Here is a 24,097-nt window from a genome sequence, read left to right as displayed (position 1 = left end):
GACCTGACCCTCTGGCCTCTCAGCTCTGGAGTGGAAACACTGAGTAGGCTGCCTTCCTGACTCCCCTGTCCCAGCCCCCCACTGCAAACACTGGCCACAGCCATCGCGATGCAACTGAGATAAACCCTTTTATTTATTTATGCTTCTCCATTTTGTTTAAAACAACAACAACAACCACCTTAATATAACTGACAGCCCTTCCCCCTCACCCTTCCTCGGGCTAGGGGGTGGTTAGCAGGGAAATGGCCCCCAGGGGTGGGGCTGACCATAAGAGCCCCTCGGGGAGGTAATGGAGCCCAAATCCCCTGCCCAGGGGATGGGGCACCTGTAGTGTATGAACTGGGGAGTTAACAGGGCTCTTGAACCTCTTGTACCAACATATATGCCCTTGGCCATCAAGGGTCAGGAAGCACGTGGGGGAGGGGATTCCTACCGCTCCTCTACGACCGGCCCAGCCCCAATTTCACACACTAGGGGCTGGGGAGCAAGAAGAATGGAGAAAGGGCTGGGTAGGGTGTCTCACACGAAGGAGTACTGATTATTAATGGCTCTGGGATGGCCCCCTTCTTCTCCATCGCCCCCTAGTGGTAACTGCTGGAGCTGCACCATCGGGGTGGCTCCTGGGGCCCCACCGGATCCAGCGCCTCCCTGGGCCTCCTGGCCTGGTGCTACGGTCTCTTCCAATTCAACCACGGGGACCAGCTCAACCACGGGGACCAGCTCTTCCTGGACCCCTCCACTGCCCGCTTTCTCTTTCTCTTGCCTCTCTTTGGCTGCTGCGGCTGCTGCTGCCGCCACTTCTGGCGCCCCCGACGCCTCTTCTGCCCCAGGATGTGGGGGATCTGTCCATGAAGGGGGTTCAGGGGGCTGGGGTGGGTCATGGGAGGTGTTCGGTTCTGGATAGGAAGGGCAAGAAGACAGACTGTGGAGGGAGGCCAGCTCTCGCAGCAGCCTCCCCTCTGCACTCACCCCCCCAGAAGCCATGTGCTATCTCCCCCACAGCCCATCTCCTGAGCAGCACCCCCCCACTCCATGGAAGATGGATCATGGGCGGTGGTGAGAGGAGGACCACACTTACACACAGTCACTCGCTCCGAAGGGCATGAGGGTGGAGGAGGCATCGGGATAGCATCGATCTCCCTCGCACACCCCTGCATGGCTCCCGGCCTGCTCCCGGCCTGGGGGGGAGGGGCAACGTGGGGACAGATGGGACGTTGGGGTGGGGAAAAGGAGATATCAGACATCAGGGGAGGAGGGAGCAGGATCAGACCAAGCATCCCCAAGGAGGACAGGCCCAAGGCAAGACTGTGACAAAGGGCAAAGACAAGGCTGAGGAGGATGGATCCAGGAGACATACAGATGATGGAACGGGGGTCTGATGGAATGGGGATGCACCCACCCAACTTCCACTTCCTCCCAGCTCCAGCAAGGAGCCCTCTGCCTCCCTATGTCCTTAGCGTCCTGATTCCTCTTCAAAAGCCCAACACCCAGAAACTTTCTCTACCCTACTCTCCCTCACGAAGCTTCTCCTCCTCATAGCACCCGCCCCCCCCCGCCCCGTCTTTCTGGCACACACACCTCCTCACTTCTTGGGTGCACGGGCACCTCCTCCCCTGCAGACCTGCTCTGCTCACCCTGCTGTCGCTGGGAGGACACGACATAGCTGACAAGAACAACGTCACTGGAGCCTCCAGACTCCAGAGGGATGGGGTGCACCCGGAAATGCTCGAGCATATCGAAAATGGACTGGAACCACAAGTGCTGGACCCGGCACTGACCCTCCTCATTCAGCGACAGGCGCAGGTGCTAAGGGTGGGATGAGGGAGGTGAAACAGGAGCCCACACCCTGTGTGTCCCAGAAGCACCTCCCCTGGCCAGCCCCACTCCCGGCAGGCTCCCTCTGTGGCACATAGCCTCTTCCTCACTGACCTTGGCCTTGCCCTGGAAGTTGAAAGTGAGGACGTACTCGCCCCGCCTCGTCTCACTCTGCCGTACCAGGAAAACACCATGGGAGCCAGTGCCTCCGGCCAGCACCAGCTGCGCAGCCTTGAGTCGAGAGAGCATCCCGTGGAACCAAGGGTACCCTGAGAGGGGCTGGTCCCCTTCACCTCCCTCTGACTCCCCCTGGAACAGGAATGATCCTTCAGGAAGGAGAGAGGGAGGGAAACCGGGGCGTCAGGGAAGCCTCCCCCATCCTGGGAGAAGAGAAGCCTGGCTTCCCCTCCGCCTGTCACTTCCTTCCCCCGGGGTCCGATCCCTCAGGATCCCGAGACAAGGGTTTAGGCAGCTGGGCCTGGAACTGGACACACACTCACCTCTGGTACCTGTGGCTGTCTCTGGAGTGTCCAGGGGTGGGTAGGGGGCCGAGAGGGGATGAACTGTGCCCGCTGGGGGACCCTCTTCAATGGGGATGCGGGGGGGCAACTCTGGGGGGAGCAGTTCCATTGAGTCAAAGTGGGAGGCAGCGATGGAGGCAGAGCTGGGGGAGATGGATGCTGAAGGGCGGTCAGAAAGACCCCCATAGGCGCCTGGGAAGAGAGGGAGGAGGGCAAAGTTGAGAACCAGAGAAATCGCCCTGTGTGTGCTGGATGTGCTGTGCTCGGGCAGAGTCAGTGGGCTGAGATGCCCACCCCTTCATGAGGCAACCACCCTGATGGTTCTGCTGGCTGGCTCCTGACTGAGGCTCAGGCACTGCTAGGGGACCGGAGAGTTACTGCAAGGAGGTCCTGGAATCCAAAAGTGCCTCCATTTTTTATGAATCAACAGCTGAAATGACAGCGATTGTTGCCGGGATTGGGGGAAGAATCCTGCAAGTATTCTCACATTAAAAAGTGTCCTTTTTTTTTTTTTAAAGATTTCATTTATTTATTCATGAGAGACACAGAGAGACAGAGAGAGAGAGAGAGAGAGAGAGGCAGAGACACAGGCAGAGGGAGAAGCAGGCTCCATGCTGGGAGCCCGATGTGGGACTCGATCCCGGGTCTCCAGGATCACACCCTGGGCTGAAGGTGGCACTAAATCGCTGAGCCACCGGGACTGCCCAAAAGTATCCTTTTTTGGCCTACAGGACAAAGTCCCCAAGTCTCAGAGGCATCAAAGATCCTATTAATCAGCCCAACCTCCCCACCTTGATGTTCACATTGGCTTATATTCCTGGAGTCTCCACATGAGCTTGATCATCCCGCCCGATTTTCCCAAGCTCCCAGGCTCTCCCCACCTCAGGTCTGGCTCTGGCCATCTGCTTCCTCTAAGCCCTGTTCTCTCTCACCTTCCCTGTGTGATATCCTGTCTATCCCACCTTCCTCGATTCCCTTCTTCCTCTGAGCTCCCACAGCGCTTCCTGCTAGTGCTGCTCAGAGGACACTAGCACAGGTTCTCCATTCTGGAGTCCTGCTTTTCAGAGGGAGTGACAGCTTATCAATTCACCTGGTCTGGGAGCCCACGGAGGACAAGGAGCTCATCTCGAGCATCTCTGGGTTCCTGCATCCTGCCCCAGACCCTAGCACAGGCTCAGGTGTGGACTAGGGCATTCCTGAATGTCTGCTGGCTGGCAGGCCTGAGCCTGTGGGAATAGGCTGAGCACACAGTTAGTGCTCAGAAGACAGGTGTATGTGGGGTATGGAGAGCAGGGGGGCAGAGAGCAGACTTGCATAGCCCTGGTCTTTTTCAGGGGCTTTCGGGTAACCTCAGAAAAGCCATTTCCCAGGGATGTTTCGGTGGCTCAGTGGTTGAGCACCTGCCTTTGGCTCAGGGCATGATCCTGGAGTCCCCAGATCGAGTCCCACATTAGGATCCCTGCATGGAGCCTGCTTCTCCCTCTGCCTGTGTCTCTGCCTCTCTCTCTCTCTCTCTCTCTGTCTCTCATGAATAAATAAATAAAAATATTAGAAAGAAAGAAAGAAAGAAAGAAAGAAAGAAAGAAAGAAAGAAAGAAAGAAAGAAAAGAAAGAAAGAAAAGCCTTTGCTTCTCCCTGGTCTTAGCTGCCTGAGGGGAATAGAACCGATGACTTGTAAGGTCCATCTTAGCTCCAAGACTGTTCAATCTGTTTGTTTACTCAGTGAGCACAGCCAGGGTGCCAGGCACCACTGAACCTCCACTCGGAATAGAAGAGCAAGACAAAGGGAATAATAGAGTCTAAAAAGGTGAGAGCTGGGCCAGGCAGACACATGTCTCTGGGCATACCTGTATGCAAGTCAGGCTGTGTATGTTCAGTCAGGCCAAGAAATAAAGAGTCAAAAACATCTGGTTTTTGACTGAAAAACATCGACATACGTACAGAGATGCAGAGTAAAAGCAAAACAAAGACGTGTATGAAGTGTTCCAGGAGCTTGGGAAAGAGAGTCGTTATCTCCAGCCAGAGTGGAGGTCTGCACGAGCTTTATAGAAAAGGAGCAAAGGCTGGGTACGGAAGGCTGGGTACGGAAGGCTGGGTACGGAAGGCTGGAAGGGAGTTTGCTTGGGGCTCGTGCAAGGTGGTGATGGTGATTATTCTAAGTGGCCAACTGTGGCAGGGTACGTTCTGGGACAAAAGCCAGACATTCGGTGTGTAGGGGGTGCAGCTGAGGGGCAGGAATGGGGTGTGCAGTTGAGTTTGGAAGGAAGGCCTGGGCCTGGCACGGGGGGGCGGGGGCGGCTTCGAGGTTCCCAGCCCTGTGAGGTTCCACCCTTACCCTGCGACAGGCGATCATTGCTCTCACTGGGTCCCAGCAGCAGATCCTGGCTAGGCAGACTCTCTGAGTGATTGAGACAGGGCAGCTCCAGGCTATCTGTGTTCTCCCGTGTAAGGAATGAGGTCCCAGGGGCCAGGGGGAGGGTCATAGGGCGGGGACTGGTGGAAGGGCAGGGTCTGCAGAGACAGGGAGAATGGTGCTGTGAAGAAACTCAGCAGGTGAGAGGCACAAGGCTGCTCCCCATCCCCTCCTGATCCCCTCAATGACAGCAGTCAGGCTCCTCACCCTGGGCTCAGGCATTCTTGGATGTCAGACACCCAGGCCTTCACATGTAGAGCATCGGTTGTCTCCAGGATGTACTCCGAGGGGCCTTCCACCTACGAGGACAAGAGGAGGCCCGCAGGCCACTTCCAGGTCCAGAGGCTATAAGCCTCCCCTAATAAGAACAAAAACATCCTCCTCCTGTTCCCTCCTGCTAGAGAAGCTACAGCCCCAGGGACACACTCTCAAGGCACTTGACATACAGGTACCTCCTTCCACAAAGTCCCTTCCTTCAATGAGCTACGTGAACTTCTTCCCCAACACAAGTGCTCCAAAGGGGGGCAGGAGCTCGGAGCTCCTACCTTAACCACAAACGTGTTCTCCCGGTCAGGCATCTCCAGGGCTGTTGTTGTCCGCACATCCGTGATAGTAGAGCAGGGAATGCTGAGTCGAGGCCGAGACGCCTAAGTTGGGAAAGAGAACAGGATCCAAACTTTTGGTGTGCAGGGACCACCTTTCACTTCCTTCCAGAGACCCATCTTTCCTTCTATGCCCTAAGGGAGTTAGACAAAGGGTCATAATGTTATTTTTTCAGCCCTGCCCACAACTACTACCCCAGAGTCAGGAGCTGGCTTTAAAAACCAAAGTGAGGGGACGCCTGGGTGGCTCAGTTGGTTAAGCGTCTACCTTCGGCTCAGGTCATGATCCTGGGGTTCTGGGATTGAGCCCTGCATTGGGCTCCCTGCTCAGTGGGGAGTCTGCTTCTCCCTCTACCCCTCCCTCTGCCCATGCTCTCTCTTACATGCTCTCTCTCTCTCAAATAAATAAAAATCTTAAAAAAAAAAAAAATCAAAGTAAGCAAAACTATGCACATGGGCTGTTCCACTCTGGTGGCTCAACTGCCCCGCTCCCGGGTCCCCACCCTTGTCAGAGCCTCACCTTAGGTGGTACAAAGAACTCCAGACGACTTCCTCCTCCTCCTTCTCCTTCACTTCGGAGCAGTAAGCGACACTTCTGCCACTGAGGCTGCCCTCCTCCCCCTGAGGTAGGCCCGGCTGCCCCTCCTCCCCGGCCCATTCCTGCTGGGTCAGGGGCTGCCTCTTCGGCCCCCATGAAACTCAGCAGCTCTTCCCTCTGCACCATCCCTGCTCCGTCCTTCAAGGCGCCCCCTCCCCGACTGAGTCTCAGCCTCTCAAATCGGTGAGTCCATCTGTCTCCAGGGGATGTTCCGTCACTAACCAGTCCCCTGCCAATGGTCCCAGCCCCACCAGAGGAGTTGGAGTTGCTGTTTCCACCCAGGACTGGGGGGCCTGATGAGGTCTCGAGGGGCCCAGCAGGGGATGGGGGGTCAACAGTCCCCCGCCACTGTAGGATGCCACGGACTGAACCGCGGACCGAGCGACCCACTGAGCGGAGGGAGAAGCGCTTCTTTAGCTTCGGCTTCGAGGAGGTCGTAGAAGAGGAAGAGACTGAGGAAGGGAGGGGGCCGGCCAGGTCCTCAGATGATCGAGAAGGGCCCAGCACAGCCAGGGGCCCGCCCACCCTACAGCTCTCAAGGGACAGGTCATGTGGCGGAATCTCCACACCAGGACTCAGGGGAGCCAGGATGGGTGGCGAGAGGGAGCCGGAGGCCCGGGCCACCTCAGCTTCAAAGTGCTGCAGGAAGAGCTCAGCAAAACGGCGGGAGAAGGCAGCCTCAGCCCCAGGCCCTGCATACTGGGGGTGGGAGGCCAGGTAGAGGCGGAAACGGCGGGCAAAATCCAGGGCAGCAGCCCGGGCATGGGACTCGCAGAACTCCCGCCAACTAGGAGGAGGGGGTGGTGGCAAAGGGGGAGGAGAGGGGGAGGCCCCGTCCTCTGGGGAAGGGGCACCATTCATGATGGCCCCCAGGAGGTGGAGAGGGAGAGCCTGTGGGGAGGGGCAGCAAAGAGGGAAGCGGCCAGAAGACACGGGGTGAGCGGCAGCAGCTGCAGAAGGAAGAGAGGCACATACAGAGTCACTGCTGAGGTGGGACTGGGGGCTGAGCCCCACCCCCAGCCGGACTCCCTACTCTGGTCTGGACTCCTTGGAGAGCCATGGGGAACACCACACACTGCCGCCCTTCCCTCTCCCGATCCTCACACCCCACACACCCCAGCTGGCTGGCTCCCGGGGGTCCAGCCCGCACCTAATCTGCTGCCATCCCAACCCACTCCCCCTGGCTCTGGTTCTGGGAGTGACAGACAGCCGTGGAGCACCTTCCTCTAAAAAGGAATCTATCCCTCACGCCACCTCCCTTCTCTAAAACAGGTCCTTCAAGATTTATCACATGCTTCCCAGGTGCTGTTCTTACCTTTCCCTGTAACAGGCTTTAATAACCTTGACAACAGATGAGAAAACCAAAGCTCAGAACAGTTTCAGAACCCCCAGTCTACAGTTTTGCCCACTGCATAGTCCTCATCCGCAGGGACTGGCTGCCCCAGCCTCATGCACAGCCCCTCACTGCCCCAGCTCTCAGGGGAGGTAGGTCTGCAGCGCTTACAGACCCTGCCTCATATGTCCTGAGATCCAGCTCTGAGGAGGGTGGCTGCTCAGGAAGGAGGACAGATGAATGATGGATCGAAACCACACTTGTCCTGAAAGCAGACCCCGGGGCCCAGTTCCCTGGCACAGTGTGACGGAGGCTTAGAATGGCCACAGCCCGCTTCTTTGGTGCCCCTTCACCCTGGGGCCCAGAAGCAGCAGCACCAGGCAGGGAAAGACTGTGGGTTGGGTCAGAGCAAGTCTCTGCTGGCCACAAAGTAAATAAAACATAACAGGGAGCTGGGGCCCTAGGCTTTTTCACTTCCTCTTCTTTCACTAGGGAGTGTGCCCTAAAGGCTGGTTAGCCTGGTGGTTAAGGCTATCGGATCTGGAGTTAGACTTGGGATGAAATCCCAGCTCTGCCACCTATTAGCCGGGTGATCTGGAGACTTGGGATGAAATCCCAGCTCTGCCACCTATTAGCCGGGTGATCTGGAAGAGATTATATATCCTCTCTGAAGTGCAGATTTGTAGCTATAAAAGGGCTAATGCCAGAGAGCTTGGCTCTCTAACCCACAGAATCATCGGGAGAATTAAATGGAACAAGTCAGGGTTCGATACAAAGTAAGCACACAATAAACGACCGCCATTATTACTAACTTTATAGGTTCCAATTTTTCTAAAAGACCAACGAGAAAGGAAGAGGCTTCCCAAGATGTTACAACTAGCAAGTGGCAGAGCTGGGCATGGCATTTACAACCCATGGCTCTTTGGTTAGTGTTCCTCCCCCATATTATACTGGAAGATGACTGGCACCAGGACAGGGAGGGATGGGGGAGGGCAGTTCAGGGAAGTCTCCCCAAACCTCAGCCTTCTGCTCAGACCCACAATCCCACAATCAGCAACCCCTCCCCTGCCTCCTTGGCCTAGACCCTACACATTCAGATGGCTCCAGCCGCAGGGACAATTCCAAACCAACGAGAAGCAGCCAAGAGATGCAAGAGTCATGGAGCACAGGGGAACCGAGCCAAGAGGTGCAAACACAGCAGGGAGACCAATCTCCAGGCAGAGGCCACCTCAGCTCACACAGGGCCCACCCAAACCTCTGCACCACAAGCAGACCCAGCCCCCTTCAGGCCCGCTGACCCTGCGGCTCCTGAGCTGGTGACTCAGTTTCTCTTCTGCCAAGCAGGACTCAGACACATTTTCCCGGTGCACCTGCCTCTTGGCTCAGTTCTGAAATTTCCCGAAGGGCGGGTGGTGGAGGGTGCAGGCTCCGCTCCCGGCTCGGACCCTCTGGGCCCGGTGGTCAATGCACTCCGACCCGACCCTACTCCCTGGACACCCTCGACCCGCCCATTCCCCGGGGCCGCAGACGCCTCGGGACCAGCCCCGTCTGCTGCACTCTGCGGGGCCGAGCGCCCCTCCTGCCTCTGGCCCCCCTACGCCCGCCCCCACCCAGGGCTCCTCTCAGGCGCCGGGGCCGGGTCGCGGAGAGGGAAGAGGTACTTGAAGAGGGGGGTTCCGGTTCCGGTCCCACCTGCATCTCGGTCCCCGCGGTTTGCTCCGGCGGCGGCGGCGGCTCCCGCTCCCTGCCCCTCCCCCCGCACTCCGCGACTAGCTCCCAGGCCGCCTCTGCGCAGGCGCCGGGACCCCTTTTCCCGTCACCGAAGGAAGCGACCATAGAGAAGAGCGGCGAGAGGGAAGGGCGGCTATACACTCACTTCCGCCATCTTCCTGTTCCGCGCCGGCCCTTCGAGTGCTGCGAGGTTGCGACTCTCGGTGGGCTCAGGGCCTTCTCCGGTTGCCCCCGAAAGGGACCCTAAAAGCGGCCGTGGGAAGGGGTTCCCACCAGGAGCCCTCCCGGAGGAAACTCGGCACAAAGGAGAGGCGCCAGCCATAGGGAAGCTGGCCTAGGGGATCGAGTCCCGAGGCCCTGTTGTGGGCTAGAGCGGCCACCGGCTACCGGAAACCAGCGAGCTGAGGAGGCTCTTTGCCGGCCCGCCGCCGCCGCCTAGAGCGCCGGGCCCTGCGGCTGAGGGGTTCGCGGACACCGCCCCCAAGGAGCCAGGCGAGGGAAGACGCGGGTGACCTTGGGTGAGGCCCCGCGAAGAGGCGGCGCCTGAACTTACGACCTTGGCTTCTCGGAGCCGAGGGACTGGAGTAGACGTCTAGGAGATTCCATCTGAGGCGGGAAATAAAGACAGAGGGCGGAAATAAGGGGGATCCCTTCGGACGTGCGTGTGGGACGTCAGGGCGCCGGTGGACATTCGGTCTGGAGCTCATTAGAGTCAGCGAGGCCAGTTACAGACACTGGGAATCGTTAAGCGAGAGGGAGCCGTTGAAATCCTAAGCATGATGAAGATCAGTAAGGTCTGTCACTGACCCACCTCCAACTGGCCTAAGGAAGAGGGGAATCTTGGCGGAAACAATTGAAAAGAACAGATCGAGCTTCTTCGGCAACAGCCGAGTAAAAGAGACAAAATATGTGAGGAACCGTGGTTCACTTTCTCTGAGCTCTGCCTTCCCTGTGCATTTGGCTTCATTCGCAGGCAGGCCTATCCATGGCTCCAGACTGAATTCCTAATAGCTTAGCAACTCACGTGGAAGGAACGTGCCCCTTTCCAAGATTTGCCAAAAAAATTTCCAGAACTGACCTTAGCTGATTTGCTTCCATCAAATGCTCATCCTGTAACACAAGATGACGGGGGATGAATAAATGCCCTGACTCACACAAGGATGTTTAGTCAAGGCTGAGGCTGCCAGATGGAATTGGAAAACTTCCTTGCGGAGGGCAAGTTCTGGCCTATCCAGCCTTCGTCCCCCACCTCTCCCCAGTGTTCCAAGCAATCTAACATCAGCTCATAGGTGGCCTTTGCTAAGGTCCTCATCACCATCTTCGTCCATCCGTCTTCCCAGTTCAGAGGAAGATATCAATGGAAAAGACTCTAGTTCTGTGGTCACCTCCCTCGTCCCTGAAACCCTTCCACACCCTCTCTCTCTAGTTTCTGGTTTCTGTAGTCTCTAGTTTCTGCCCACTGTCTCCAGGAGAGGGACACAGTTGAGGAATACAGAAAAGCAAGGGTCTGGTGATGATGAGTTAGGTTTGGAAATGTGTCTAAGCTGTCCAATAAAACTTTCTGCCATGATGGATGTTCTGTATCAGCACTATCCAGTGTGATAGCCTGGATCTATTGAGTAGCTGTTGAGCACTTGAAATGTGGCTAGTGAGACTAGGGAACAATTTTAAGTTTTAATTAAAATAGCCACCTGTGGCTAATGACTATTAGTGTAGGGGTGTCTGCGGACAGCTAGGTGGAGCTGTCCAGCAGAGATGGAGCTACAGTTTGAGCTGCATAAAGCAGTTTGGTGATAATCAAGTGAGGAGCAGTTGAAACTATGGACATGAGTGCTTGTCCAGGCAATATCTATAGAGAATAGCACCCAGGACCTAGCTGTGGAAAACAAGCCACATTTATTAGGTAGGCAGTGAAAGAGTAGAAAGTACTCAGATGATCTCTTGGGTCAGGTTTCCCAGAAGCACACCTTGAGATGAGGATTTATGTGTGAGTGATTTAGTCAAACAATGCTACTAGAAGAAACCAGTAAGGAGAGAAGCAGGAGAGGGTAGGAGAGAAAAAACAAACATGATCTCAGGCAGAGAGTAGTTCAACTTGATCCTGCAGAGGAGCTTGATGAAAGTTATTTGTCAGATTTGTCCAGAGCGGGGCCTTTCATATACCAACATGCCTCAGCCGTTGACCAAGGAATACTCCTAGAGACATGAGTTCATCAAGACAACGCCTCCAGTGGCCTGGGGACATTGCTCCAAAAAAGAAAAAAATCTGGACATTCTAACTGTTGGAAGAGAAACCACACAACAAAGATCAGGGGGTGTGGGAATATAGAGTGTGTGTGTCCGTGTGTGTGTGTGTGTGTGTGTGTGTGTGTACAGTTGGTCAAATACATCACAAGCAAATGATTAGAAAGGTATCAATGGCACTGCCATTGTCTCCTATGGAAAACATTGATGACTAATGATGTGGGGCCATGGGTGAATGGTCGAGAAAGAATTATTGAGTTGTTTTTGGTGCAAAAAGGTGCTTTTATTATAGCATAGGGATAAGACCTGTGGGTAGAAAGAGCTGCATTTTGCCCTATGAAGCTGGTGGTTATATGCTTAGTGTTCAGGGGGAGGGGACATGTAGGGAGTATTAGATCATAAATGTTTTCTTCCAATTTCTACTCGTAACTACTTTCGCAAGATTTCTCTGGTGCTTATCACTCAGTTGGATATTAACTATCAGTGAAATGTACAGACAGTCACGAGACCCTTTAAGAATGTAGCAGCCAGCACGTAGTTGATCCTTGTCAGGGCTATGCAGGGGTTAGGTCAGCCTTCCGGGCTAAAGGTGAATATTTTTCTACTTCTATCCCTCATCACCTAAGACTGCATAGGGGCTTTGGTGACAGTAATTTTAGGTAAGTGGGAGAAGCAGAAGCCAAATGGTAGTGGATTGAGGAATTAATGGAAGTGAAGAAATGGGAGGAGGAATATTGAGAGCTGTCCCCAGGGAGACTTGATCATGTGGAAAGTCTAAAGAGAGGGATGCCTGGGTGGCTCAGTGGTTGAGCATCTGCCTTCAGCTCAGGGTGTGATCCCAGGGTGCTGGGATTGAGTCCTGCATCCGGCTCCCCATAGGGAGCCTGCTTCTCCCTCTGCCTGTGTCTCCGCCTCTCTTTGTGTGTCTCTCTTGAATAAACTTTTCAAAAACAGGGCAGCCCGGGTGGCTCAGTGATTTAGCGCCACCTTCAGTCCAGGGCCTGATCCTGGAGACCCGGGATCTCAGGTCCGGCTCCCTGAATGGAGCCTGCTTCTCCCTCTGCCTGTGTCTCTGCCTCTCTCCCTGTGTGTCTCTCATGAATAAATAAATACAATCTTAAAAAAAAAAAAAAAACTTTTCAAAAACAAAAAAAGTCTAAAGGGAAAGGAGCCAGTAGAAATGACAGTAATAGAAGAAGAAGAGTTTGGGGAAGGTGGAAACGGTAGGATGCAAGACCCATGTTAAGCCAAGGTATTGATACAAAAGGGAGAAACGCTTTTTCCTCAGGAACAGGGGATGTGATGGGATGCTTTTAGCTACCGGTAATGGAACCCTCCACCACACATACATACACACTCCCAAGTTAAAGTAATTTAAATATGAAACCAGAGGGAGCTTACTGGTTCACAGAATTGAAAAATCAGAGGTAGAATGACTTCAGGCATGGCTGAAGCCAGAGGCTCAAATAATGTCCATTTGAACTTGTTCTCTTAGCTCTGCTCCCCTCTGGACTATCTCAATTCTTAGGCAGATTGTCCCCTGGTAGGTAGCGAGATGGCTACCAGCAGCTCCAAACATACATCCTACTAGCTTAACAATTGTAGCGGGAAAAGATCAGAGCTTTCCCAATAGCCCTGGCAAATGCAACAGAACTGACTCTCATAAGCTCCACCTGGGTCACTGGGTATAATGAAGAATTTGGGTTTTGTCCTAGCTTCCTGGCACAGAGCTTTTAAAATACTTGGAATTTACCAAGTAGTACCAAGAAGTGCTCCTTAGATCACACCCGAGTTTTAGCTAATGAGATAACTAATGGTAAGTCCCTAGATAGCGTCAGGATGAGGGCTGGTCACCAAAAAGCCTATCCTGGTGATTAGAGGTTTGGGATTTCTTTTAAAGGTTTGTTTGTTTAATCTCTACATTTTTTTTTAAAAAAAAGATTTTATTGATTTATTCCCGAGAGACACAGAGAAGCAGAGACATAAGCAGAGGAAGAAGCAGGCTCCTGTGGGGAACCCAATGTGGGACTCCATCACAGATCCCGGGATCACGCCCTGAGCCAAAGGCAGACGCTCAACCGCTGAGCTACCCAGGCATCCCTTAATCTCTACACTTATCATGGGGTTTGAACTCACAATCCCTGAGATCAAAAGTCACATGTTCTCCTGAGTCAGCTAGGCGCCCCAGAAGCTTGGGATTTTGAGGCAGCTGGACCTCTGGGAAGGGGAGGAGGACCTAGAGATTCAGTCACATGGCAATGATTTAATCAAGCATGCCCAAGAAATGAAACGAGGTCTCCCAGAACTCACTCTATGCCTCTCTTCATTTGGCTGTTCCTGACTTGTATTCTCTACTATAAACCTGTAATCATAAGTATAGCATCTTCCTGCATTCTGTGAGTTGTTCTAGCAAATTATCACACCTGGGGGCGGGGGAGAACCCATGGGAAACTCCCAGATCTGTAGCAGGGTGGTCAGAAGCGAAGATGGCTGGGGAACCCCACCTGCAGCTCACATCTGAAAGGGGTCAGTCTGTGGAGTTCTGAGCCCTTTAACTTGTGGGGTCTGAGTTAACTTTGGGCAGTTAGTGCCAGAACTGAACTTCAGTGCACTAGTTGGGATTGAAACTAGAATACCAACCCTGAACCAGTATTTATGATCACAAGGGATAGATTACTGGATCACAGACCACTCATCTGAGATTGGGATGGGCTGAGCACGGCAGAAAGTGGCTCTTCAAAGGATAACTAGGGAGATGCCTGGGTGGCTCAGTGATTGAGCGTCTGCCTTCGGCTCAGGGTGTGATCCCGGAGTCAGGGGATCGAGTCTCGCATAGGGCTCCCTGTTTGGAGCCTGCTTCTCCTCCCTCTGCTTATGTCTCTGCCTCTCCTCTCATGAATAAATAAAATCTTAAAACAAAGAATAACTAGGGTCTCTGACAGGAGGGGAAGTGGTTGCTCATGGGATTCTTCTGGAGGTCATCTTGACCCTATCCCATTGCAAGAGATGGGGATTTCTCCTATTATGTCATCTTTTCTGGGATGTCAAATTCAGCTTTGGTGCTTTGGTCAGGACCTCCTGCCCCTCTAAATCATACTCTTCTCACTCAGGACATTTTGACAGCCTAAAATACTCCAGCTTCACTCCATACACCATTTCCCCTATTTGTGCCAATCTTCGTCCTTCTGTTTCAGGCTTCAAAGTGTGGCGTCTTCTTGGATGGCCAACCCACCTAGGCCACCTCTAAAGTGCCTTCTACTCCTTTGTTTTTGTGTGATATTCACAAAGTGTTTCCAATTGGAATGTCTTCAGTCACATCTGAGTGACCGGGGTAGTGGTGATCAGATTTATGTGTTTGGAAGGAAATCCAGGGCCAGTATGGGGGTGGGTGGGGACTGGAAGCAGAGGAGACTAGTGCTGTGGTCCAGAAGGGGATGGTGCTGACCTGGCCAGGGCAGTACAGTGGGGTTAGCAGCAAGGAGAATAACCAGTGAGATCTCTGAGGAAGCACTGCTGAGGCTGGCTGGTGGGGAAGAGTGAAGAATGCCTTTGAGTTTCCAATAAGTCTGCTGAGGACAAAGCTCTGGGCCCTAGTGCCCCATTTGCCAATAAGTTGTTGACCAACCTACTACTCATTCCATTACACCAGACCCCACCCTCCCTTTAGAGGTCAGAGCTGCAAGAAACCTTAGAGATCATAACATTTAACTTCATCATTCCCTCCCAATTTTATAAAGCAGAGGCTTCAAGAGTTACAGGGGCTCACGTTTATTTTTAACATGAATGTGATTACAAGACTTGCTTTCCATTGAAAACATCAGACACTTAATAAGCCCAGCATAAATGCTCAACTGAAATAATTCAACACATAGCTGCTTCAACAAATCCTTCACCTGAGTGTCAGGCACTGTTGGCAGAATTAAAAAAAAAAAAAAAAAAAAAAAAAAGCTCTGATTGTCATGATCTGGTGAGACAGGGAACAGCAACAACCCCAGAAACCAACCAACAAGCAAACTATTAAGACAGTTTTAGACATTTAGGTGCTATGAAGAAAATCACAGAGGACCATTGGTAAGAGGATGACTGGGAGCTACTTTGGACAGAAGAGGTGGTATCTGAGGTAGACCTGAATGGTGAAAGAAACAGCCCTGGGGAAAGCTACATTGAAGAACACAACAGGGACAGGGAAGGCTGAGGTAGAAACAGTGGTGGGATGTTTGCAGAACAGGATGGCCGGTGTGGCTGGGAGTGAGGAAAATCATACTAGATGGAGTCAAAGAGGTGGGCCACAGGGGGAGTTTGGATTTTTATACAACTTTATTGAGATACAGTTCATCTGCCATACAATTTTCCCATTTAAAGTAGGAATTGGGATTTTATTCTAAGTATAGTAAGGAGTCACAAGGGGAGGGTTAATTTCTGATCCACATTAATTAATTTATTTAAATTTGAAAGGCAATCTTTATTTTTATTTTATTTACTTATCTCTACATGGGCGGGTCTCGATCTCACATTCTCAAGATCAAGAGTCACATGCTGAGGGTGCCTGGATGGCTCAGTTGGTTAAGTATCTGCCTTTGGCTTAGGTCATGGGATCCCAGTCATGGGATTGAGTCCTGTAACAGGCTCCCTCCTTAGCACGGAGCCTGCTTCTCCCTCTCCTTCTGCTCCACCTCCCTGCCCCTGCTCTCTAATAAAAAATCTGAAAAAACAAAACAAACTTGCATGCTGTACCAACTGAGCCCCTTCTGATCCACATTTTAAAGGCTGATTTGAGGACTGGGTGGAGGATGGATTTGCCAGCTATTGAGAAGAACAGGAGCTGTAGAGGTTGTGAACTAACCTAGGTGACAGATGATCCCAGAATGAACCACAGGGTTGACAGTGGAGATAGACAGAAATGGTCACATCTGAGATAATTTTGGAGATGAAACCAGCAGGCCTGAGTAAATGGGTTAGACTTTGGGGTTGAGGGGAAGTTAGAAAGGTGGCACCATTTATTCAGATGTGTAAGCAGAGCTTGGGAGAGAATGAAGGGTTCTGTTTTAGACGTGATTGTTTGGTCTATACACACCACATGGTGGCACCCTTTAGTTTGGAAGGCTCATTAATAGTTCAAGCGCAATCAACCAGAGCCCTACAGTGGCCAAGCGGAGGATACAGACAGAAAGGAAATCCATTCCTTGCCCTACTCAGGCCATTCCGTCTCAGACAAGTGAAACCAAGAAACATGTCTCAGGGTATCAAGTGCAGTAAGACAGATCATCTGTTAGGAGGTATTTGAATGCAAACAGAAAACTGTGACACAGTCTGGCTTAAATAATGACATTCCTCTTCACAAGGAGTCCAGTCTTCTAAAATCCTGTTTTGCCCTCTTCTGGATTTCGGCTTCATCACTGACTGGAAATATGATGGGCAGAGCAGTTCCAGGTTTGGTCCAGTGTGCGTCCAGACCCACCCAGCAACACCCAGAATCAGAAGGCTGTCCATCTCTTTGGTGTCTCCTTCAGAGTGAGGGACCCTTTCCTGGAAGCCCCCCAAAGCAGATCTCCTCTTACCAATCACCGGCCCCAAGAAAGTCACACACCCAACCCTAAACAAAGCCCCTGGCAAAGAGAATGGGACCACCAGAAGTAGACGAGACCTGTCAGGATTTATTCTCAGAACTGGGAAAAGGGCCACCTTGAGCAAACTCGAGACCCTGTGTGTAGGAAGATGGAAAAATGGCCGTTAAGCAGGAGCTCAAACGCACAGACTCCTGGCCTTTGATTTGCCATTTGATTTCAAGAGTATCTTTTTTTTTTCAAGAGTATCTTTTTAAAGAGTTCAAGATTCTGCACAAAAAAAAAGTCTTTAACTATAATCACTCAAAAACTCAGGTCTGAAAGAGAAAAATGTTTCTCTAAGCAAATTCACAGCCTCCTAAAGTCCTGATTTTTTTCCCATTTCCTTTGCTGTTCATGCCCTCACTCCCCACTCTTCCTCTAACCCTAACCCTCTCCAACCCCCACATGCTATGTTTCTCCAGCAGTCAGCCTTCCTTCTTCACTTGGCACTGCTCACAAGCATTTTTCCAGGCGGTTGGCTCCCCTTGTCTCTGCAACTCTGAGCCCCCTCTATTACTATGTCATCTAGTGGCTATGCCAGATTCATGCTCCCACATCCACATGCAGGACATCTGGGTTCACTGGGCACGGCTGACACCTGGGGAAATTCCCTGCTAGCACTCTTGTTCTCCAGCATCAAAGTGAGGCCAGCTCTCTCAGACTCCTCTGACACAGACACAGGATGATCTAGACTTCTCCAATCAGACGCATTCAAAGGAGGTTTTGAATGTGCCTGACTTTGGGGGGCAGGAGGGTCGGAAGGGAAGGTCATTTTCTTGATGTAGATGTGGCTTCGGTGCCATGAGCAAGTAGGTGGCACAGATAAGTCAAAGTCCTGGCCTTTTGCGTTTGGTGGCAGTAGCGGGAGCAGCACTTCTCTTGCCAAGTCAGATTCAGTTCTGTGGCTTGGTAGTAATTTTTCTAGCCTGTCCCACAATTCTGTAAGCTAACTCAAACAGTTAAACACATCCTTCTTCTGTGTAAACCAGCCAATGTAAATTCTGTTACTCGTAAATCAAGGAACCCCAACTATTACAGAGGATGCCACAGTCAACAGCTCATCAACAACAAAAAGTCTTCTCCCTTTGGACTCCTTTCCAGCGGCTGCTATGTTTCTCAAATTTCAGTCATCCGTATACCATCTGCCCCCCAAATCTGCCATATAGTTATACTACCCATATCATCTACCACATAGTTTCTTAAATTGACTCATTTTTTAAAAAATTGACTCATTTTAAAAATGAGCTCAGTATTTGCCATCCCAGTTTTTTTCCTCCAAATTAACACACATTCAAATAAACACAGTACCACTAAAACAGAAAGCATTTGTTCAAGTGCCACTCCCTCCCCCCAAAATCTTACATTCTGATAGTGGCAGGTAGTGTTTTAGGAGAAATTCCTAGGAGTGGAGTGACAAAGGTACAGAATAAAGACAAAGAAAGCCTTTAGTTATGGCACCAGCCCTTCCGAAGCAGAGTTGACGGGTTGGAGGGCTAGGAGGACAGAAGTCTTAGCAAGTTCTTCATTTTATCTGAGCAGTAGATTGACAGCTCAATGACAGTACCAGGCAGTGGTTAAGTGCACACTTTTTTGGAGGTTAGCTGTATTGAGTTCCTAAATCACCCTGATGCTCAGTTTTCTCACCTGTAAAATGGGGGAAATAATGGCTCCAATCACACAGGGCAACATGGGTGCTTTGAATGTGAGCCTATACGAAGTATTTGCACAATGCCTGATGCACACACAAAGCTCTAGCTCTGAGTTTTGGAGCGTGGGAAACAGTGTGTGGTATAATAAATACAGTTTCCCTGTCTGTGCTCAGGCCCTCCTGAATTATAATCTTCAAGGGAGGAATTAGGGGATCTATTTGAAACAAAAACCATGGGTGGAGTCTTAGGATCTGATGAGTTTGGGAAACACCATTTGGGTTAAGCACTGCCATTCTCATCCCAGGGTGATGAGATGATGGAGGTGAAAGTTAAAGGTCATTTGCGAGGTTTGCACTCACTTGTTCAGTCAACAGAAGTTTCCTGAGCGCTCACTGGGTGCCCCACCCTATGTTTGGTGCTGGGGACACTGCAGGAACAAGAAAGACTCAGGCTGCGGGTATGGGCACCTGCGGCGGGTCCCTCACCTCGGTACCATCTGCGTTAACTGGGTAGGCGATCAAGGGAATTAGTCTCTGGCCTGCTGGGGGGCCCCAGGGGTGGAAGGCCAAGTTGTCTCTCCCCGCAGGTTGTGAGCCCGAGGGCGGGTATTTGAGGGTCAAGGACTGTGGGGCCCGTAGGCCCCTGGGCTCATTGCTGTCTCCTGTCCAGCTCATTTCCTCTCAGGGCCAGATGTCAGTATCTCCCCACGAAGTAGATACTACTGTTCCCGTTTTACAGATAAGAAAACAAAGGCTCAGCGGAGAGATGGGTTACATTTGCGCGCTACCCACGAAAGGCTTCCAGGCCCGTGTGTCTCAGCCTGGCCGCAGGGCCTGATCCTACCTCCAGCGGCGGCTCAACGTCCGCCAGATCTCTCGCCAGACCCGCGCGATGCGTCGGCCTCCCGGGGGCTCTAGGCCAGAACGCCCCCGAGCAGCCCGGGCCCGGGCCGCCGCCTCGGCCTCCTGGAGGCCGGCCCCCTCGCTCCCGACCCCGCCTAGCCCTATCTGACTCCCAGGCCCCGCGCTAACACAGCGCGCCGCCCCGGGAACTACAACGCCCGTGAGCCTCCGCGGCGCTGGGGAGAGACCGGACGCTCTACGTCGCCGCCAGAGACAACCGCTTTGCCCTCATCAGCACGCGAGACCCGAGGGCGCTGTGGAAACCTCCCTCCCTCCCCGCCCCCGAGACACCGGCACCTTCCCGGCCTTGTCTTGGGTCCTACGCCCGGAAGTCGTATGATGGCCATGAAGACTGGAGGCTAGAGAGACCCAGACTTGTCCTCTGGGCCTTCACTTCCGCCGGAAGTGACCTCCAGTCCCCCCGTGCCCTTCCCTTTCAGCACGCGCGGGCGCCCGGGACCCGGCACTCGGGGCTCGAGTACGACCACCATGGCGGCCACCACCCTGCTGCGCGCGACGCCCCTCTTGAGCGGTGAGGGGGCGGGGAAGGCCATGGCGGCGCGGGGCCACGTGGGGGTTGTCGCGAGCGGCCGGGATCGGACCCACGCCCTGACTCCCAGCCTCTGCCCCGGCAGGTCTCGGCACCAGCCCGACCTCCCTGCTGCAGGGCCTGTTGCGGCCGCTGAAGGCCCCAGCCCTGCCCCGCTTATGCCGTGGCCTGGCCGTGGAGGCCAAGAAGACCTATGTGCGCGACAAGCCCCATGTGAACGTGGGCACCATCGGCCATGTGGACCACGGCAAGACCACACTGACCGCGGCCATCACCAAGAGTAAGCGGGGATGGGTCGGGGGCGTCCGGAAGCGCCCGCCCTGCAGGAGAGACCTGGAGCTGGGGAGGTGCTGCTGGAGGTGTTATGGCCCCAGGAGCCAGAATCCTGGCAGGCGGTGGATTGCAAGATGCGGGAAACACATTTCTCCTGAACATGAAAGATTTTGTGATGCATAAGCTGAGGAGCCGGAATGGCCTCTCTCTTGTCGTGGCCAGCGCCCTGTAGGCAGAGGCTTTACCCTAGAGAAGTCGCAGGGCTGGACCATGAGGCCTTGTTACATTTCCCTCTGACCCGAGTTACACCCACTGCAGGAGCTGAGGGAGGGTGTCATGGACACATTATTCTGGCCGACTGTCCTTTTGTATAGTAGGTGGGAGGGACTCGGTGTGGCTTAAGCCTTGCCTCCTTACCTCTGGTACTTCATCTGAGAGGCTTATTCTTCTCCTTCCCCTTAGTTTTAGCCGAGGGAGGTGGAGCCAAGTTTAAGAAATATGAAGAGATTGACAATGCCCCTGAAGAACGAGCCCGAGGAATCACAATTAATGCGGCTCACGTCGAGTACAGCACTGCTGCCCGCCACTATGCCCACACAGATTGCCCAGGTCATGCAGATTACGTTAAGGTGAGAGTGTTGCTGGATACAGGGTCAGGGGCTGTCTCCCACCAGAAAAAATGTTGGACTTGTGGAGAGGTTAGGATATTCAGGGTGCATGGGTTGAGGTCCTGGATTTCTGGGCATAGCCACTCAAAGTGCGTGGTAAGGAGATAGCAGAAAAAGGTGGGCCTCCATTCCTAACTGCTGTGCTTGGTTAGACGGATTTGGAGCTGAGGTGAGGGGGTCTTTGAACTGGGCTGTTTCCTCTCCTCCTACTCAGAATATGATCACAGGCACCGCCCCCCTCGATGGCTGCATCCTGGTGGTGGCGGCCAATGACGGCCCTATGCCCCAGACCCGAGAGCATCTGCTTCTGGCCAGACAGGTACTCAAGAGCCTGGGGAGGGGTGGAAAGAGAAAGAGTGGGAAATTGGGTCCATTCAGGACACTATTTCTCTCTCTTTGCCATCCAAGATTGGAGTAGAGCATGTTGTGGTGTACGTAAACAAAGCAGATGCTGTCCAAGACCCTGAGATGGTGGAGCTGGTTGAGCTGGAGATCCGGGAACTGCTCACTGAGTTTGGCTACAAAGGAGAAGAGACCCCCGTCATCGTAGGCTCTGCCCTCTGTGCCCTTGAGGTGAGGGGGGATAGGGGGTCAGGCAAGGGCTGTTACTGGCATCGGATGGGGCTGGATGGGCGTCCAGAGCTTTGTTTTGAATCTGGGGAGCATCTCTTAGTAAGAGGAACAGAATGACAATTTCAGAATCCTGTCATCTCCCCCCATAGCAACGAGACCCCGAGCTAGGCGTGAAGTCTGTGCAGAAGCTGCTGGATGCTGTGGACACTTACATCCCAGTACCCACCCGAGACCTGGAGAAGCCTTTCCTGCTGCCTGTAGAGTCCATTTACTCTATTCCTGGTGAGGACCCTGTTCACTTGCATCCTTCTCTAGCTATAGCCTGACCCAGAATACCTGATGTCCTGTCCTATTTTTTTCCAGGCCGGGGCACGGTGGTGACAGGTACACTAGAGCGTGGCATTTTGAAGAAGGGAGATGAGTGTGAGTTCCTGGGACATAGCAAGAACATTCGCACTGTGGTAACAGGTATGGGAAAGATGCCTTGGGACCCAGGGGCTGGCTCCAGGATTTCCCTTGCAGATCCTTTGTGCCTTCCCTCTGCCCTAGACCCTCCTCCCTTGTCTCGCCTCCCTCCTAGGTATTGAAATGTTCCACAAGAGTCTGGAGAGGGCAGAGGCAGGCGACAACTTGGGGGCCCTGGTCCGAGGCTTGAAGCGGGAGGACCTGAGGCGTGGCCTGGTCATGGCTAAGCCAGGATCCATCCAGCCCCACCAGAAGGTGGAGGCACAGGTGAGGGAGGGCTCCCAATGATGATGGGCAGTGCTGAGCCAAACTGCCCCATGCAGAGGCAGTCTTTCCAACCAAGCATAGCTTCACCCTTGTACTCTCTCTTGCAGGTTTATATCCTCAGTAAAGAAGAGGGTGGCCGCCATAAGCCTTTTGTGTCCCACTTCATGCCTGTCATGTTCTCCCTGACTTGGGACATGGCCTGTCGGGTTGTCTTGCCACCAGGGAAGGTATGGTGGGTATAGGGAATGTGAAGAAGTAGAAAAGACACTCTTCGTATCAGCTCTACCTACTCACAGTTCTAATTATGTGACAACATGGGTGACTTTTCCTTGATTGGTATAAAGCCAGTAATGGAAAGGTGGCTGGGTGGGTTTAGAGTGAGAGTCTCCACCCAGTATTCCCTGGGCCAGTGAAAAACTTAGCATGGCCTATCATTTATTTATCTGTACAAAGATCTTCCAGAAGAGGATTCTCCCTGTTGAGAGTTCCACTACACATAATGGCTCAGAAAAGTCTTGTGACTAAGAAACCTGCATGATCCAAAGTTTTCTGGACTTTAAAGAAGGAACCGTAGGAACACTGGTCACCTTGTCCTTTTCTGTCACCATATATGCTGTTTGTATCTGCCTGGCAGCTGGGGTGAAGCTCTCCCCAGAAAGACACCCACCCCCCCACTCCCACTGCCCTGCTGCATTTCCTGGAACTTTTTAGAATTTTTAATTTAAAGTCAATTGAGTTAACATTTCTGTAACTTTTAACTCTAGTAGGCAGCAAATAGTTGGGAAGGTGTCTTGAGGGCCATGCATGAACCCTGTCTCTGACCCCACCAGGAGCTTGCTATGCCCGGGGAGGACTTGAAGCTCAGCCTAATCCTGAGGCAGCCCATGATCTTAGAGAAAGGCCAGCGTTTCACCCTGCGAGATGGCAACCGGACCATTGGCACAGGCCTGGTCACCGAGACACCAGCCATGACTGAAGAAGACAAGAACCTCAAGTGGAGTTGAGTCTGGCCTCTGCTCTGGCTCTGTTGTTGGAAGGCCGCACCGCCCAGCACTCTCTCCTAGCTCTGATGCTCCCTCCCCAGAGCGTGGGCTGCAGCCCAGCAGTGCAGCTAGACTGACCCTTCCCTGGTCAGGAGGGGCCCCAGGGCCTGCCAGGTGAGGTAGGTCAATAAACTGTTCTGTGAATAGTGAGGGACGTTGTGTCTTGTGTCCTTTGTTTCTCCCTCCCCCATCCTCTCCAACTTAAACATGGAGCTGGGGACATGTGAGCTTGTGAGATCCCTCAATTCATCTCTGGTAGTTTGGAAAAGCTCGTGTCTTAATGCTGTCACAACTGTTATGAGTGACTTGAGAAAAGGAGCAAAGTTGGTCTATTGAAGTTAGTTGTGGCTGCCTAGCAAAATACTGTGGTTGGATTGTTGGCTGTCCTATGGGAGACACTGGGGACTTATCCTTTGGAGCCAGCGCGTGTTCTGCTGAGGTGCCAAGCCCACCTCTCCTCTTGTAGTAGTTACTGAGGCCGTTAACATCTACCTACCCTTGTCTAAGCTTTAGGATAGTGGGAACTGTAGCTCACTGCTAGAACCAACACCTTGCATTTAAAAGGAGGAACCTGGTAAGTCTGTGTAGGTTATCCCCCCTACCATTTCAGACATGGAATTGAGAAATAAAGTGAAGGTTTCATTTTGAACATGTACTGAAATTTAAAATTAAAGGATGGGAATAAAATGCTGAGTATGTATTTAAAACTTGAAACGATTGGCCAGGATGCTGACCCCAAACAAAAACAAAAAAGCTTAACTTTCAGCAGGGATTAAAGGGCAGGGCACCCCTTTCAACCTTACTTCCTGACAAATGAGTATATTCAGCACTGACCAGCCACCCA

The 24,097-nt window shown here is 52.7% G+C and overlaps 2 protein-coding genes and 1 long non-coding RNA gene across 6 annotated transcripts; 1 reads left to right on the top strand and 2 right to left on the bottom strand.

Moving 5' to 3' along the window:
• Positions 1–728: 728 nt before the first annotated feature.
• On the bottom strand, positions 729–9,112 carry SH2B1 (SH2B adaptor protein 1). Of its 4 annotated transcripts, none has more exons than XM_041747625.1 (10): positions 8,975–9,112; positions 5,872–6,899; positions 5,295–5,396; positions 4,957–5,048; positions 4,672–4,847; positions 2,316–2,528; positions 1,930–2,141; positions 1,635–1,806; positions 1,079–1,178; positions 729–896 (listed from the first exon to the last, which is right to left on the bottom strand). In XM_041747625.1, exons 2-10 carry the CDS (start codon positions 6,808–6,810, stop codon positions 878–880), a joined length of 2,025 nt encoding a protein of 674 aa, XP_041603559.1. In that variant the 5' UTR covers positions 6,811–6,899; positions 8,975–9,112; the 3' UTR covers positions 729–877. The 4 variants fall into 4 exon arrangements, with proteins under 4 accessions (XP_041603559.1, XP_041603556.1, XP_041603558.1 ...); XM_041747622.1 differs by having other exon boundaries at positions 756–896; positions 1,579–1,806; XM_041747624.1 differs by lacking the exon at positions 8,975–9,112 and adding an exon at positions 7,265–8,968 and having other exon boundaries at positions 756–896; positions 1,579–1,806.
• Positions 9,113–17,062: 7,950 nt separating this feature from the next.
• Positions 17,063–19,574, bottom strand: LOC121487317. Its single transcript, XR_005986823.1, has 2 exons — positions 19,356–19,574; positions 17,063–18,507 (listed from the first exon to the last, which is right to left on the bottom strand). It is a non-coding gene; the product is annotated as an uncharacterized LOC121487317 (long non-coding RNA).
• Positions 19,575–19,746: 172 nt separating this feature from the next.
• On the top strand, positions 19,747–23,403 carry TUFM (Tu translation elongation factor, mitochondrial). Its single transcript, XM_041748901.1, has 10 exons — positions 19,747–19,946; positions 20,050–20,244; positions 20,700–20,866; positions 21,120–21,224; positions 21,314–21,478; positions 21,628–21,760; positions 21,842–21,946; positions 22,059–22,210; positions 22,318–22,437; positions 23,041–23,403. The coding sequence occupies exons 1-10, from the start codon at positions 19,904–19,906 to the stop codon at positions 23,212–23,214; spliced, it is 1,359 nt and encodes a 452-aa protein (XP_041604835.1). The 5' UTR covers positions 19,747–19,903; the 3' UTR covers positions 23,215–23,403.
• Positions 23,404–24,097: the final 694 nt, after the last annotated feature.

The sequence above is a fragment of the Vulpes lagopus genome, chromosome 3 (genome assembly GCF_018345385.1).
Source record: "Vulpes lagopus strain Blue_001 chromosome 3, ASM1834538v1, whole genome shotgun sequence".
Lineage (NCBI taxonomy): Eukaryota > Metazoa > Chordata > Mammalia > Carnivora > Canidae > Vulpes > Vulpes lagopus.
Note: the sequence above shows the minus strand (reverse complement) of the source record. Positions and strands in the feature narration are given on the sequence as shown.

Bases quoted from the DNA above. Each gene is read 5' to 3' on its own strand.
- SH2B1 (XM_041747622.1), bottom strand. From the start codon at position 6,810: ATGAATGGTGCCCCTTCCCCAGAGGACGGGGCCTCCCCCTCTCCTCCC. The intron at 4,848-4,956 runs GTGAGGAGCCTG...CTGTCTCTGCAG, and splicing joins CAAGAATGCCTGAGCCCAGG to ACCCTGCCCTTCCACCAGTC. The intron at 1,179-1,578 runs GTGTGTGTGCCA...CCTCCCCCCCAG, and splicing joins TGCACCCAAGAAGTGAGGAG to GCCGGGAGCAGGCCGGGAGC.
- TUFM (XM_041748901.1), top strand. From the start codon at position 19,904: ATGGCGGCCACCACCCTGCTGCGCGCGACGCCCCTCTTGAGCG. The intron at 21,479-21,627 runs GTGAGGGGGGAT...CTCCCCCCATAG, and splicing joins CTGCCCTCTGTGCCCTTGAG to CAACGAGACCCCGAGCTAGG. The intron at 22,211-22,317 runs GTGAGGGAGGGC...TCTCTCTTGCAG, and splicing joins ACCAGAAGGTGGAGGCACAG to GTTTATATCCTCAGTAAAGA.